Source organism: Pygocentrus nattereri, chromosome 4 (genome assembly GCF_015220715.1).
Source record: "Pygocentrus nattereri isolate fPygNat1 chromosome 4, fPygNat1.pri, whole genome shotgun sequence".
NCBI lineage: Eukaryota > Metazoa > Chordata > Actinopteri > Characiformes > Serrasalmidae > Pygocentrus > Pygocentrus nattereri.
The window spans coordinates 13,782,951-13,797,668 of record NC_051214.1 but is presented as its reverse complement, the minus strand read 5'-3'; the positions used below and the strand labels follow the sequence as shown (position 1 = coordinate 13,797,668).

The window sequence follows — 14,718 nt, the reverse complement described above, 5'->3', positions numbered from 1 at the left end:
AGTTCAAACTCATATTTTTTGTAAAATGTTTCATGTATAAAGTAAATATCCACCAAGCAATTACCTGCTGAGCCTAAATACACCTGGAGCCCACTGTAAATTGATAAATGATGAAAAACTGATATTTGTGCATGCTGAGCTCAATTGCTAATAGAATGAGATGCTACACTCTTAAACAATAAAGGTTCATAGATGGTTCTTGGCTTGGATATGTGGTTTTAGGGGACATTGACTAGCATAGAATGTATATTATGTGGACGTTCACTAAACTTTAAAAAGGTTAAAGGTTCTGCAGGGAACTGAAAGTGGTTAATTTGTGGCATCACTCTAAAGAACACTTTTAGGCACTTTGATTTTTAAGAGCAAAGGCCTGAGATAGGTTGGAGGATGTGCAAACTGGCTTTACATGGATGAGAGAGAGATGCAAAAGGGCACAACCGTTTGCCTCTGGCAACCTTGCCGCTTATTCCATGCCAATGCAGCCCCGCGTTAAAGGAGTAAGCTAAATTGGATTGAATGTTGTCATCTGCAATCATGATTCTTTCCATTGTCTGCTCTCTATTAAAAAAATGAAGATTAAAAAATGCAATTTGGGCAAAGCCCTTGATTTATCAAAGAGTGCTTGAAACCTCTGGGAGCCGTGCGAGGCACAGCAACTTAACTCAAGGTCTGGGGTGCATTGTATCGGCGATGGTTCAATATGCACTCCAGGCCAGACATGAACCTCTCTACGTCCTCGTTTAGGGGATGGAGGGGTGGGGGGAGCTTTCTCTTTGCAGGGGAATCGAGCACAGTGGGCCTCCAAAACAACCCAATGACAAAAAACATGAAGAAAAAAAAAAGAAATCGAATTCTGGATGGTTAAAAGATTTAGGACAGGGTGAGCAGGAAAAAAGGACTAGAAGATCGATACTCAATATTTATTCTAATATTTAGACAACTTTCACCAAAAATTATTACTTTTTACAGCAAGAAATATATTTACAGACTACAAAAAAAACCTTACAAGTGCTGAACATGTCTGTGAACATGAGTTAGTAACTACTCTGGATGTAAGCTCTGAATGTTGCGTTGGCATGTAGGGTCTCACGTCGACCACAAAATAGGCAGTTTTTATTTAATTATGTGTTTGTTTATTTATTTATTGTTTCTATTCTTTCTTACATTTCTTTCACCAGAAGCAGCTGTTGTGTCCAGTTGCACACCTAAAAGAAAGACGGTTCTTCAAGGGTTCTTTAGTAAAGGCACTGGTTCTATTTAGAACCATGTCATGCTTAAATGGTCCTCTGCATGGTGAAACGGCCCTTCTGATTGGTGGAGCACCAAACAGGCTATTGGCAAAGGCTTGACATCGAAACAATAGCAGAACTCTTATTTTTTCTTTTTTCTTTCAGAAAAGTTATGTATAAAACCATGTACAACATATTCCCATCAACCTGAAGAACTACTTCACCATGCATAGAACAATTTAAGCATGCGAATAGAACTAGATAGAACTCATGGTTCTAATAAGAGGAACTCTTGAAGAACCCGGTTTTTTAAATATATAGTACACCTCTCCGTTAACGAGCCGTTGCCGCGAGTCGAGCCGGGACAAGGTCAGAGATTACGGTTCACGATTCGCCCCTTTGGTTTTCAGCACCATGTCGAATGGACAGCGACCATTCGCGGCTCAACCTTACGGCTCTCTTTCTCGCGCTCTCTCTAAGACCCCCCTGCTATCTCTCCCTCTCTCTCCACCGCCACCCCCCAAGCCCCTCCCTCTCTTTCCCTCTCTTTCTCTCTCTTTCTCTTCTTCTCTCTATCTTTTTTTTTGGTTTCCGCCATCGCCCTCACAGACAGAACGCTGCAAATGAAATAAACAAAGTTGAAATGGAGAAAACATTGGTTGGAAAAGCTCATTGGTCTTTTAGAGTCTTTAAAAGGTTCTGTCACTGAGCAATGGTTCCGTGATTGCACGCAACTATCAGTCCAGCCAAGAATGACTACAAAGATGCCTCTGTTTTGTCCCAAACTGCCGTTGGAGGAAAAGCAAGTTCTAGACTTAAATATTGTAGATTAGATGGAAATGAGTTAGAAATGTATCGTTTAGATCAGTCAACTTGTCTAGCCCCTCCTAGTCTTTAGTTCTGGACAGTCCGCACAGTCTCCCATCTGGACTCTGTGCTGTTAAGAACATCACTCGTAAGAGGCGTCGAGGTGTTTCCAGAAGCATCGTGGACGCTCGCCCGCGTTACATGACGATAATCGTGGCAGATTGTTTTTGGGACGGGGCCTAAGGCGGCCTCTCGCTGTCCCAGGCCAGCTTTGTGAGGTCCTGCTTCGGTCTCCGAGCGCAGGTTTCATATGTCGCTGGATTTGTACATGTCGGACAGGAGCCGCGTGATGGGGACGTTGCCGATGGTCTTTTTGAAGAACACTTCTTCGATAGTGGACGGACTGACGGAGCGCAGCGCGGGCAGGAGCAGCAGCAGCTTCCCGAAGCGGCACGGCTGAGTGGGGTACCTGAAATACAACAGCCCCAGTCAGATAGGAACGCGGCTAGTGACGTCTGCAGTCTGTTTTCTCTGACCACACGTTTCATTTCGCACTTTCGCACACGTGACTTCATTCAGCAATCCTGGATCATTATATAACACCCGCTTAAAAGGATGGTTCTTCAAGGGTTCTTTAGTGAGGTCTACTCAGAACCACTTCATGCTTAGATGGTTCTTTGAATGGTGCAAATGGTTTATCAAATTGATGAAGAATGTGTTGCATGTGGTTCTTCACATAATCGTTTTTGTAATGCACTCTGAAAAAGGTGGTTCTTTAGAAAAGACAGTGGTTCTACATAGAACCATTAACACTCAAAAAAATATTTGCATGCTTAAATTGCTCGTTGCATGGTGCGATGGTTCTTCAGATCGATGGAGAATGTGTTATATATGGCTCTATTGTAACTATGTTAAGATAGAAGAACCCTTTTTGGTGTTATATAGAAACATTTTCAAAAAGGTTTTATACAAGACCACATGCCACACATTCTCCATCAACCTGAAGAATGTTTTCACCAAAGAACTGTTTAAGCATGCCAATGGTTCCTTGAGTGTTCATGTTTCTATATAGAACCACATACAACACATTCTCCATCAATCTGAAGAACCTTTTCATTATGCAGTAAACCATTAAAGCATGCAAATGGTTGTTTGAGTATTAATGGTTCTACATAGAACCACAGCCTTTCCCAAAGCAACATCTTCTTAAGAGTGCATTGTTGAAGAGGTTCTATATAGAAAGATATTCAAAACAAATTCTCGATTAATATGAAGAACTATTTCAGAATGCAGAGGACTATTTAAGCATACAAGGTTTTTCATCTTTCTGAAGTGTGTAGGAACTCTTTAACACATTAAGAAAGCTTTCTTTAGTCCATTTTTAACTTATAGCAATCTTGCACTTGGGCAAAATGAAATGTAAATGGGGCTCGTTTCAAAAGAAAGTTTGAATTAAAGAATTACGTTGTTCAGATCATGTGTGTTCCATATATGGCAGTATAGACATATAAAGCTCTGTTCCATGTGACGGCCCATCAAATCCACCAATCTCTCAATAATGATCAGCCTGTACAGCCTTGGCCAGTCAGTACAGGTTATGTGATGATATTTGCTGCTTTATTGCTGGGTTGACTACACATGACAAAATCTCTAGTGTTAACACATACTGTTTCTTTGTGGACACAAATTAACACTGGAATCTAGTGAGCTCAAAACTGTAAGGCTGAATTTAGCACTGAAAATTGATTACAATGCTGAAAAAATGAGTTCAAAACTGAATTAGAGTGAATCACCATCAGAGTGAATCACTATAAAACTGAATCAAAAACTGTGAAGGTGAAAGAATCACTGTAAGAATGAATTAAAAACTGGAAGAATGAAGTAATCACTGTAAGAGTGAGTTTCAAAACTGCAAAGATGAAATAATCACTGTACAGGTAATTCCAAAGCTTTAAGAGGGAATTAACCACTGTAAAAATTCTTTCAAAACAGGGAAAATGAAATAATCACTGAAAGAGTGAATTCAACACTCTGGCCAGGTCTTCCTCAGAAAAGAGATTACAATCTTAAGGGACATCCTGGTTAAAAGATGGTTAAATAAATAAAAAAAAGTTAACCAAAAAAACACTGTAAGAATGAATGAAACTAACAGCTGCACCGAGGATGCTGATGTGCAGTAGGAGTGTTGAGGCTGTTGATTGTGGTACCTGGTGTGGATGTAACTGTTCAGGGTGAGCTGGGCTTCGTCCTGCAGGGCTGCAATGGCGCTGGCATTTCGGAAGCTCCTCAACTCCGAGCCACTGTGCGTTGGAACTGTGCAAGAAACACAACAGGGGGCAACATATTATTGAATTGCCTTCAGATTTGATCAGAGCTGTAAATGCTGTTTCACTTGGTGGTGGTGTTGGTGTACATTCAGCAGCCTCACTTGCTTTAAAGGTGACTATACACTTGAGGCAGGCGAACTCTGTGGCGTCCAGCCGCAGCTGCCGGAAACGTGTCACAACCTCCTGGAGCGCCTGGATCTCTGCCATCAGCTTGTTGAGCCTCTGAGACTCTGTGTTATCTGCCGTCATCCCTACACAAACGAACAGGAGCAGTGAGGAGAATGGAGAGGACCCGTACCAGCATCACTTTACACGCAATGAGGCGAGACAGGGGTGTTATTTACTGTGCATGATTTATAATATAGCCTTCCGCCCAATGACTGTTGGGATAAGCTCCAGCATCCCCTGCAACCCTGAGGAAGAAGCGGCTTAGAAAATGGATGGATGGATGGATGGATGGATGGATGGATGGATGGATGGATGGATTTATAATCTATCCTCGCTATGCTACCCACTTAAAAAGTATGGTTCTTCAAGGGCTTTTTAGCAGTGGTTCTATTTAGAACCATGAGTTTTGTATTGACCCATTTCATACTTGGATGATTCTCTGGATGGTCAAATGATTCTTCAGACTGATGGAGAAAATGTTTTATTTGGTTCTGCATAGCACCAGAAAGGGTTCTGCTATTGTAAAGATGTCACACTTGTAACAATTGAAGAACTTTTTCCAAAAAGGTTCTACATAGAACCATATACAATGCATTTTCCATCAATCTGAGGAGCAATTCACCCTGCTAAGTATTATTTAAGCATGCAAATGGTTCTTTGAGTGTTCATGGTTCTATATAGAACCATTGTCATTACTAAAGGACTGTCTGCATTTTCAAAAAGGTTCTATATAGAACCCTATACAACACAATCTCCAACAACCTGAAAAACCTTTTTACCACACAAAGAACCATTTAAGCATGGAGAAGGTCCTTTGATTGTTCGCGGTTCCATGAAGAATGATAGGACCCAGATTCTATTTAGAGCCATGAGTTTTATGTTTTGAGCCATTTCATGCTTAGATTTTTTTTCTGCATGGTGAAATTGTTCTTCAGATTAATGCAGAATGTGTTGCATTTGGTTCTGCATAGCACCAAAAAGGGTTCTGCTTTGGTAGCGATGTCAAGCTTGTAATAGTAGAAGAACTTTTACAGAAAGGTTCTATATAGAACCATAAGCAACACATTTCCATCAATCCGAATTATTTTGACAGGCAAAGAATGCTTCAAGCATGAAATGGTTCTATGTAGAACATATGGTTCTAAATAGAACCATTGCCTTTACTAAAGAACCATTGAAAAACCAGTAGAACACTTAGCAGTAGGTTACTTTCCATACCTGAAACAGCCAGCAGAGTGTTGGAGTCCACAGGAATGGCCCACTGCGCGATGCCCAGTACGAACAGTTCCCTCCAGGCCTCCTCTAATAGGATCAGCTGCAAAAACGGATTACAGCCCTCATTAGCACTGGGATTGATCCCCCCAACCCCCCAAACCTACATTCACTTGGTTCCCTTTACACAACATCAGTTCAGTCACTTTTACCAAAAACAAACTGTGATAAAGAACCAATATCCTGTTTTTTCCTTTTTTCATTTTATTTTTCCCCTGAGATCAATCCCTGACGTTTGTGTGACTGAATGACACGTTTTGATGCTTTTCTAAGTAAGTTAATGCATTATATAGGAAGCAAATCTTAAATATGGTATTTTCTGCACAATTTAGCACACAGTTCCTTTTATGTTTGCATTGAAACATAAATAACATAAAAAAACATCTAAATGAAAGTGTGCCATGACTTTCCCACAGGCCACAATTTTAACATATTGGTAAAACATGTATATTCAGGTCATAAACAGTAATAGTGCATTAAAATGTGCTTATTTTTTAGAAAATCATCAAAACGAGTCATTTCACCAGGGGAGCCAAAACTTTTGTACACGACAGTATAGATAAGCGACTTCTATTCTAATTCGCTGGCATATACTGTGCCTTAACTTCAGCGTGAATGGGTGGGGCTAAAGTGCTGTAGGATAGGTTAATACATGTAAATCACTTCTATATAATAACAGAAACCAGGAGCACCAGGACACCAGGACTGTCTGCGCAGCTTAACTTCCAAATGTGGACTGTATGGATTCGAATCTTTCAGTGTTCACAAACAACAACAAACTCGTTTATTTCAAAAACGGAATACAGTTTCTTTCTCCATGAACTGGGTCTTTTAAACGCAGCACTAACGTTGAGCACTGGGAGAGGAAACGATCGTCTTGTCACACTGTAGTCCAGATCGTGCTGTGAGTGGCCTACCTGGTCAGGTAAGGGCAGGGTGGAGAAGGCGGGGACGCTCTTGGCCCATTTGATGCTCATGAAGAGCAGACGCGCCGCTGACTCACACACCGACTCCGTGGCCACTTCATACAAATACAGAGGAGCGCCGCTCACTTCGTGTGGGTACTGAGGGAAGAGAGGGAAAAGGCCGTCAGATGATACGGGCCCTTTTATGCTCATTACATCCATCCATCCATCCATTTTCTAAGCCGCTTATGCTCATTACAGATGTTTATTAATTAGTTTATTATAGTTTTTTCTTAAGTTTTTAACACATGCTCGTTTAATTACAAAAGGAAGAAATTGGAGAAATAAAAAGTTTGTCAGTCAGTTCAGAGGCTCCAACATGATTTGTTCAGACTTTTAATGCATAATTATAACATAGTCCAAAATAATGGGCTCACCAGATCCACAGATCAAGAGGTTCATTCCAAAGTGCTGTATATCCAGCTATTGTACTAACTTTGTTAATTATATTTGCATAATGTTATTTTGTGCCACAGCATCCATGCTAAAATATTAAGTTTGGATGCACTTTACATGTTTCCCAGTTCACCCTACCAGGTGACCGCTATCCGGAGGTGAATACCAGCCTACCAGCCCTAGAACGGCAAAACTGCATATGGCCATTTGAGGTCATGACCCCTGTCTTATTCATTCCTTCACTGCTCTGTAAAGAAATCATGCAGTCACTGGAGAAGAAGCCATTACTGTATGAAACAATGAAAACAATGCATCGCACCCAGATGAATATTTGAAGCAAAGCACAATTAAATGAGAGGTTAACCCAGCTGGGCTGATTAAAGTTTACCTAATTACACTGACAGTAAAAAGAACTCGAGAAAAGTGACTACAGTCAGCTCAGAACTGTTACTGTTTGAGTTAACTGGCCTGTTTGAGTTACATTGACTGGCTGAAAAACAGAAAGTAACTATAACCCAAGTATAAAGTTACTTAAGCTTGAACTTCATTTTTTCGATGCAAAAGGTCAGCATGACTTTTAAACTAAAGCCAAATAAATCAAGTTTAAAACGTAATGGTTTGATTTAAAATGCTCCAATAAAGGGAACATTAATCACAACCCAGCACTGATATTTCCTGTTTGTGTAAAAACCCATCCCAGCAACATATATCATGTTCCAAAATATAATGAATAATAAATATAAACGAAACTCTTCCTGATTTAAAACATGCGACGTTCAGCAGGTGGAATAGCCCGTATTTATTTATTTCGAAGGTCCCACAGTGTCCCGTAATTAACCCACCTTCCCTTTAAAATGCATCAGCAGCACACTGGTGACATCAGTTTAAATCTGAAGGTAAAATAAATCGCAGCCAACATGCTTCGACTCACTTTAGGGGTGGGCTGAGCGAGTCCCACCATGGTCTGCTGGCGCTCGGGCGTGCTGGCCACCGTGTTGAGCTCGAGGCTGTGCGTGTCCAGCTGGCTGACAGTGGTGAAGAAAGGCGGTCCGGGGATGGAGGCGGCGGGAAACGGGGCGGCCGAGCTGTTTACGTCCTTGTGGCCACGGAAGTAGAGCGCCACCTGTTTCCGGATGGTGGACGTCCTCGGACCCCGCTCGTGCTGCACGGCTGGAGGAGGAGGAGCGCGAGAGCGGGTTCAAGTTTAACACTGCATGTGTGTCAGCTCCAGAAACTCCAGAGTCCACACTATACGTCCCAAAGGTTTGACTGCACCACCAAACACTGCCCGTGACCTCACTGTCTGCCCATCAGAACAATGTAACTAAACTTTTTATTCAGTTCAACAAAGAGTTTTTTGACTAGCATCCACTGTCATTTGAGAATTTTTTTTTGTCAGCTTTTTAACTTTTTTAAATTTGGGAACGCTTTAAAAAGAAGAAAAAAGTTATTGTGATATTTATTTTATTTACAAAAATCCAATAATATGTTTAGGGTAAACTGAAAAACTGAAAGATTGAGCAAAATGTTAGACATGCACTGAAAATAAGGGGTCAAATGTGTCACATGGCTGCAGACAAATTAAATATTTACATCATCCCAATTGATTTTTTTAACATTGCTTATTTTTGGCCTTAATTTTGTTCACCAAATTCATGTGTGTGTTTTTTTGTAACCACTGAATACTGACTCATGCTGGCATTCAGTCGATTAGAGAAGCATCAAGTAGTTTTTTTTAAGACTTTTTGAACGGAAATCGGGATGTTTTAGTGGAGATATTTGGATCCTGTATGAACTGTTGAGAACAGAGAATAACAAACTTAAAAGAACACTCCCGCTGTTGCAGTAACACGTGCGCGGTTTATATCGGTGCCTTCAAGAGTGAAACTAACGGATTCGTTCAAAGGAAGAAAAACACAGACTCGCTCTCACCGTCCTTATTCATATTCACTTCCAAACACTTCTTCAAGCGACAGGCGCGACACTGATTCCTGTGAGTTTTATCCACCGGACAGCCGCCCTGAGTGTGAGAAAGAGAGAGAGAGAGAGAGGGGGAAAGAGAGAAAGAAAGAGAGAGAGAACGAGAGAGAGAGAGAGAGAGAAGAAGATGAAGAAAGAGAGAGAGGGAGGGAGAGAGAGATAGAGAGAGAGAGAGAGAGAGATGATAGGATTGTAAGTATAATTCCCTTCTGATATCAAGTCTATTTTTCCTTTTTCTTATCGGTCGTTTAGTTAAGGCAGTGGTTCTATTTAGAATCAACGGTCGTTTCACGCTTAAATGGTTCTTTGCATGGTGAAAATGTTCTTCAGACTGATGGAGAATCTGTGTGGTTCTATATAGAACATTTTTGAAAATGGTTCTATATAACACCTAAAAGGGTTCTTCTACTGAATACAATGTCAAGCTTTAATGATAGAACACTTTTTTGTATAATAGAACCATTACTGGGTTCTATACAAAACCAAATGTAACAGATTCTTATACATTATTTTGACTTTACTATTGGAGCACTCAGGAACCATCACAGATATTTTCCATTCGGATGAGAGAGAGCGAGAGAGAGAGAGAGAGAGAGAGAGAGAGAGAGAGAGAAACATTCGGCAGGTATACGACGCAGTAATGACGGCCATTGACTCGCTCCCCTGCCGCTCGGCCAATAGTCTCATCCCCGCCTCCCTCTCCAAATCCACACAGTCATGCCGGTGCGTTAGATTGGATTACACCTGTTCCACTAGACGGGCCAAAGGGCCCTCAAAGGCGCGGGAGGAGGCTCACTCCCACCATAATCTTTCAATTAGGCAGCGCGGCGGAGCTGTAATGGAAGCCCTGAGAGGGCCGGGCGCTCGTGCAGGCGCACCGAGCCCGCAGCAGCGGCAGCAGCAACCGATCGGAGCAAACTGTTTTAGAGAGAGAGAGAGAGAGAGAGAGAGGGGAAGCTCTCACCTGAGTGCCGGACTTGCAGACGTATGTCCGGTTCCTCCTGATGCTCCTCTTGAAGAAGCCGGAGCAGCCGTCGCACGCGTACACCCCGTAATGCTTCCCTGAGCTGCGGTCTCCGCACACTTTACACGGGATATCCAGAATCCGACCTTCAAAAGAAAGACGGATGAATTCTTACAGCTATCCTTAAACGCATAGACATTCAGTGATGTATGGCCGGAATGTGCGTATAAAGTACAAACTCGTATAAAAGATACGTTATGAGTTGTAATTAATTTAGATTCTCACCAAAAAATATTTGAACTGAACTATCATAGGCTTATTGTAATAATCCGTTTCCAAGTACTGCGCTGCTCTGAGCTAAAACTGGAATTGAAATTATTGTTGAAAAGTTTCAAATCACTTGTCATGGCAGCCAAATCATTGCTGTAATTTTATTCAGTAATAAACAGCGTAAGCTGAGCTATGAGCTGGACATTAAAGGATATTCCAAGACTTTCGCCAGAAAGCGATGACCTGCTAAACAATATACTGTCTTATTTATTGTCTTTTCTTGATACGTTATCTGCCTGGGATTTGAAGTGGATGTAAAGTTTAGTGAAACTTTATTCTCGATGTTTTACAGCTTTCTGAGTTATTAAAATGCCCTGTTCGTAATTCTTCCTACTTCCTACTATTTCGTTTATTGAAAACGACGATCCCAAACTTTTGAACCCCTCAATAGATAATAAATATACTACTGGTCGAACGAAAGCGTCGTGACGTCATTACGCAGCTTATTGTAAGCCCTTTCTTATGTCCAGCACCTGCAGGCCACACGCTGGCTGACCTCTTACTGTAAACTTCAGGAGTTTTAAAGTCGCTGTTGTGGCCTCACACACACACACACACACACACACACACACACACACACACACACACACACACACACAAGCACGCAGGCACGCACGCGCGTACGGTCTTAACAGGTGTGTGTCTGTGGGAATGCGCGCGCGCGCGCGGGCCGTAAAACAATGTCGGCCAGGCGCGCGCACAATGGCCACATTAGGGAAGGTGTTAACTTAATGATTTCCCCCCATTGAGCCTCGTCTGACTGGACCGATCTGGACAAGCTGCCAGTCTCTCCCCACCTCTCCACCTCCACCCCCACCCAACCCACCCACCTCCCCTCCCCACCACTCCCCCCTCTCCATACAGACACCCCCGGCTCATAATGGAGCTCGACAGCTGCTTTCTTCGCCGCATGTATGGCCCCGCGGATTAGGGAGTGACACGGCGGAGAGCAGAATGCGCACCAGCGCCTCAAATGAAGTGTATGCAAATGAGGCCGGAGTAAATGAAAACTGTGATTTTTCCATCTCTCTCTCTCTCTCTCTCTCTCTCTAACTCTGTTGCGTGTGCGCGTAAAACTTTCTCCCCCCTCTCCTTTTCTCCTCCGCTTTCTGCGTCTAAATCCGTTAATGGCGCTGTATCTGTGTGTAGATGGGGGAGTGGTGCGGAGGAGCGGCCGTGTAATTACTGACATATGTCCACCTGCTCATTGATTTCTCAGTGACCCGGCAAAAACGGTAGCATGGGAATTCGGATATGGCTCGGTAAGGGCCGAGAGAGACAATGAGAGCAGCGGCAGGGCGGTCTGATGTCAAACTCCAGCCGAATGATAGCTCGATTCAAAACTACTTTGGCAGGTTGTTAGTATTCGCTTCTCCTCCTCGTTGGCGACTGGGAAAAAAGTTGACCCCGCAACACGTTTCAGTGACGTTCTTAATATCGACATTACACGCTGTCATTACTGTTATATGCTGTTATCTGATGCAAACTTCTCATTATTATTATTATTATTATTATTATTATTATTATTATTCACAGAATTGTTGCAAATAAATTGTTGCAGTGAAGCTGAGAGGTTGAACCCAAAATGTATGTGTTAAGACTAAAACCTGTGACGTCAAAATGTACAATAAATAATGTTTGGGATAATTTCCTAACAATTTCATTGCGGATTATTTAATGATACTGTAGCTGCAGGATTAATGTTTCTTACGATTATTATTTTTTATTATTATTATATATTTATTATAGAATTATTTTACAAACCTAAAAAAAGATATATTTGGTTGACTAGAAATAATTTGCACTATGACCAACGAAATGATCTGACTACGCCCAAATAAATAAATAAACAAATAAATAAATAAATAAATCATTTTAAAAATATAAAATCGAATGTGCTGTGAACGCGAGTCCGGCTCCTACATGAACACCTAAACTGTTGGAGGTTTCTCTCCTCTTTGCTTGCTGCGCTCCGTACGTTTCAGTCCATATCAACAGGAGTGTGAGCTCGCGCGCTGAGAGCGGTGGGGTTAAAGCCCACCCTCTCTCTACCTTTTCCTCCGTGGGTGTCCCAACCCGCAGCATCGCGCGCACTAATTGCTCGTGGGACATATGGCATATTTCATTACTGTGATCAGCTTCAGGCCTGCTGCCTTCTGCACCGGTTTAGGCGGAGCTGGGACCCTCAGGACCACCCAAAGTGTCATTTTAAAACACTGTAAAACGATAGTGCAGAATGCTGTTCATTGGCATCATTAATAAGGACGGGACTGATGTGTACATGCCTATCAGAGTGGGCAGAAACAGGTGCAGGAGAGGAGCTCAGGCCGCAGTGCTGTGGCGGCGTTAGTCCAGATTACAGGGGAAAAACGTGATTTCGTTTACAGCCGTCATGTTTGTTAGGGAACAGCACTGAAATAACTGAAATAATGGAAGTTTTGCTAGACAATTCTTCGAAATCTGCTGGGTGAACTCTCAGATGCGCTACTGAACTTTTCAAAAACTATAACCTGCACTCACTTTTGGAATTGTTGGAAATGTAGTCGCAATGGTATATATGTGTATATATATATATATATATATATATATATATATATATATATATATATATATATATATATATATATATATATATATATATATAAAATCAGGTTAATTAAATGTTTCCAGTCTGATTTTTAAAGGATATTCTCAGTTATTAAAAAGCACAATGGTGCAAATAAATATGTAAAATGTAAGAAAACACGTTGCAGGTTTATCTATAAAGCACACAGAACCTTACAGAAGTGCATACAGCTGTCACTGCACGAGTCAAAGAACGTCAAAAACATCCGCTGTTAAAACGACAGGAGCTGAAACTGAAGCTGCTAAAACTGACACTAAACACTAAAGTACCACTATGTCATCCTATGACGTCCTAAGAAGAGAAAGCAGAGCAGGCGAGGAAGCTGTCAGTTGCATCTCAGTCATAAAAACTTTCTTATAATTTATAATTTATTCTCAAAAATTAAGAATTTCTCCACAAAATAGTTTCGTAAGCACGGTGTGGTAATTCAAGTTATGGCAACAGCGATTAATGCTATTTAACAGTTTAAAATGTATGGAAAGATTTAGAAACACACCAGATCATTTGAACAATAAACAAACAAACAAACAAACAAATAAATAAATACATAAATAGATAGATAGATAAATAAAGGTATCTGAACTGCTACTTACCTTTAAATTTAAACGTTTCTATTCATGTTCCTTTAGCAAATGTCCTGCACTAAACTTGCGGGCTATAAGCTACACTTTTGTCATGCTCTCCCTGATTTTACAGTCTGCTCTGATTGGATTTGTGGGCTGTAAATACAGAATATTCAGTGTTTTTAACTAAGCTGTAGAGTTGGTGAAGGCAGCGTCGGCGCCTTACTTACTGGATTTGACGTTTAAAATATCCAAACAGCCACTTGTTGAGCCGGCAGCTTTGCTCATCTTGGGCTTCTCTTCCAGCCGCGTCGAGAGGGGAGAAAGTCTTTAAAGCCAGGAGAGGTTATTTTTAATAAACTCTGGCTCTGTGAGAAGCGGGCTGGTCAGAGCGAGCGGGTCTGTCCGGTGAGTGGGAGAGTCCAGCGCTGCTGCTGCTGCTACCAGAGTTTGGACACGATGAGCGGAGTCCAGGTTTGCGCTGAGTGGCCCTGATGTTGGCTGATGCGTACCGGTCAGTCCCCGCAGTCCGATCCACACACGGAATGACGCCCCCCCTCCCGGGGCAGCCAAAGTGACTGTGCACGGTAAAAGTGTCCCGAACACCTTATCAAGCGAAAACCATCAGAAAGCCAGGCGGGCCGGCAACTGCAGGCAGGAACAACAACAGCAGCAACAACAAGAAAAACAGAAGCAGAACAGCTGAGAAATGCGGGCAGCTCCGAAGCCTCGCTGACTTTGTGATGTGCGCCGTCAGATTAAAGCCTTCGGGAATATGCATGAGAAGTATTTGAGGAGGAAGAGGGAGAGGAGGAGGAGGAGGAGAGGCCCAACTTCCCTTTTTGCCCACTTAGCTTTTTTCCCTGCCTTCTTCTACTCCAAGTTGGCGCATGACGTCACCTGCCGGGGTGGGTGGGTTGGGGGGTGAATGGGGACGGACAGAGTGACGTTTTCAAAGGGTCGCGTACAGAGAGAGAGAGAGAGAGAGAGAGAGAGAGAGCGAGAGAGAGAGGAAGGGTACAGATTAATCCACTGCTGTTTGGAGGGACTAATTAGCCGGTTTAGAGAGACTTTTTAATACAAATATGCCA

At 42.2% G+C, this 14,718-nt stretch overlaps 1 protein-coding gene across 1 annotated transcript; it reads right to left on the bottom strand.

Annotated features, from left to right (window-relative positions):
• Positions 1-1,766: 1,766 nt before the first annotated feature.
• On the bottom strand, positions 1,767-14,460 carry nr2e1 (nuclear receptor subfamily 2, group E, member 1). The gene is made up of 9 exons (XM_017712963.2): positions 13,858-14,460; positions 10,109-10,254; positions 9,097-9,184; positions 8,096-8,334; positions 6,721-6,867; positions 5,750-5,846; positions 4,465-4,614; positions 4,244-4,349; positions 1,767-2,505 (listed from the first exon to the last, which is right to left on the bottom strand). Exons 1-9 carry the CDS (start codon positions 13,913-13,915, stop codon positions 2,343-2,345), a joined length of 1,194 nt encoding a protein of 397 aa, XP_017568452.2. The 5' UTR covers positions 13,916-14,460; the 3' UTR covers positions 1,767-2,342.
• Positions 14,461-14,718: the final 258 nt, after the last annotated feature.

Excerpts from the sequence above, each read along its gene's own strand:
- nr2e1 (XM_017712963.2), bottom strand. The coding sequence starts at position 13,915 with ATGAGCAAAGCTGCCGGCTCAACAAGTGGCTGTTTGGATATTTTAAAC. Across the intron at positions 8,335-9,096 it reads AGTGAATATGAATAAGGACG|CCGTGCAGCACGAGCGGGGT; the intron begins GTGAGAGCGAGT and ends CTCCTCCTCCAG. Across the intron at positions 4,350-4,464 it reads TATAGTCACCTTTAAAGCAA|TTCCAACGCACAGTGGCTCG; the intron begins GTGAGGCTGCTG and ends TTTCTTGCACAG.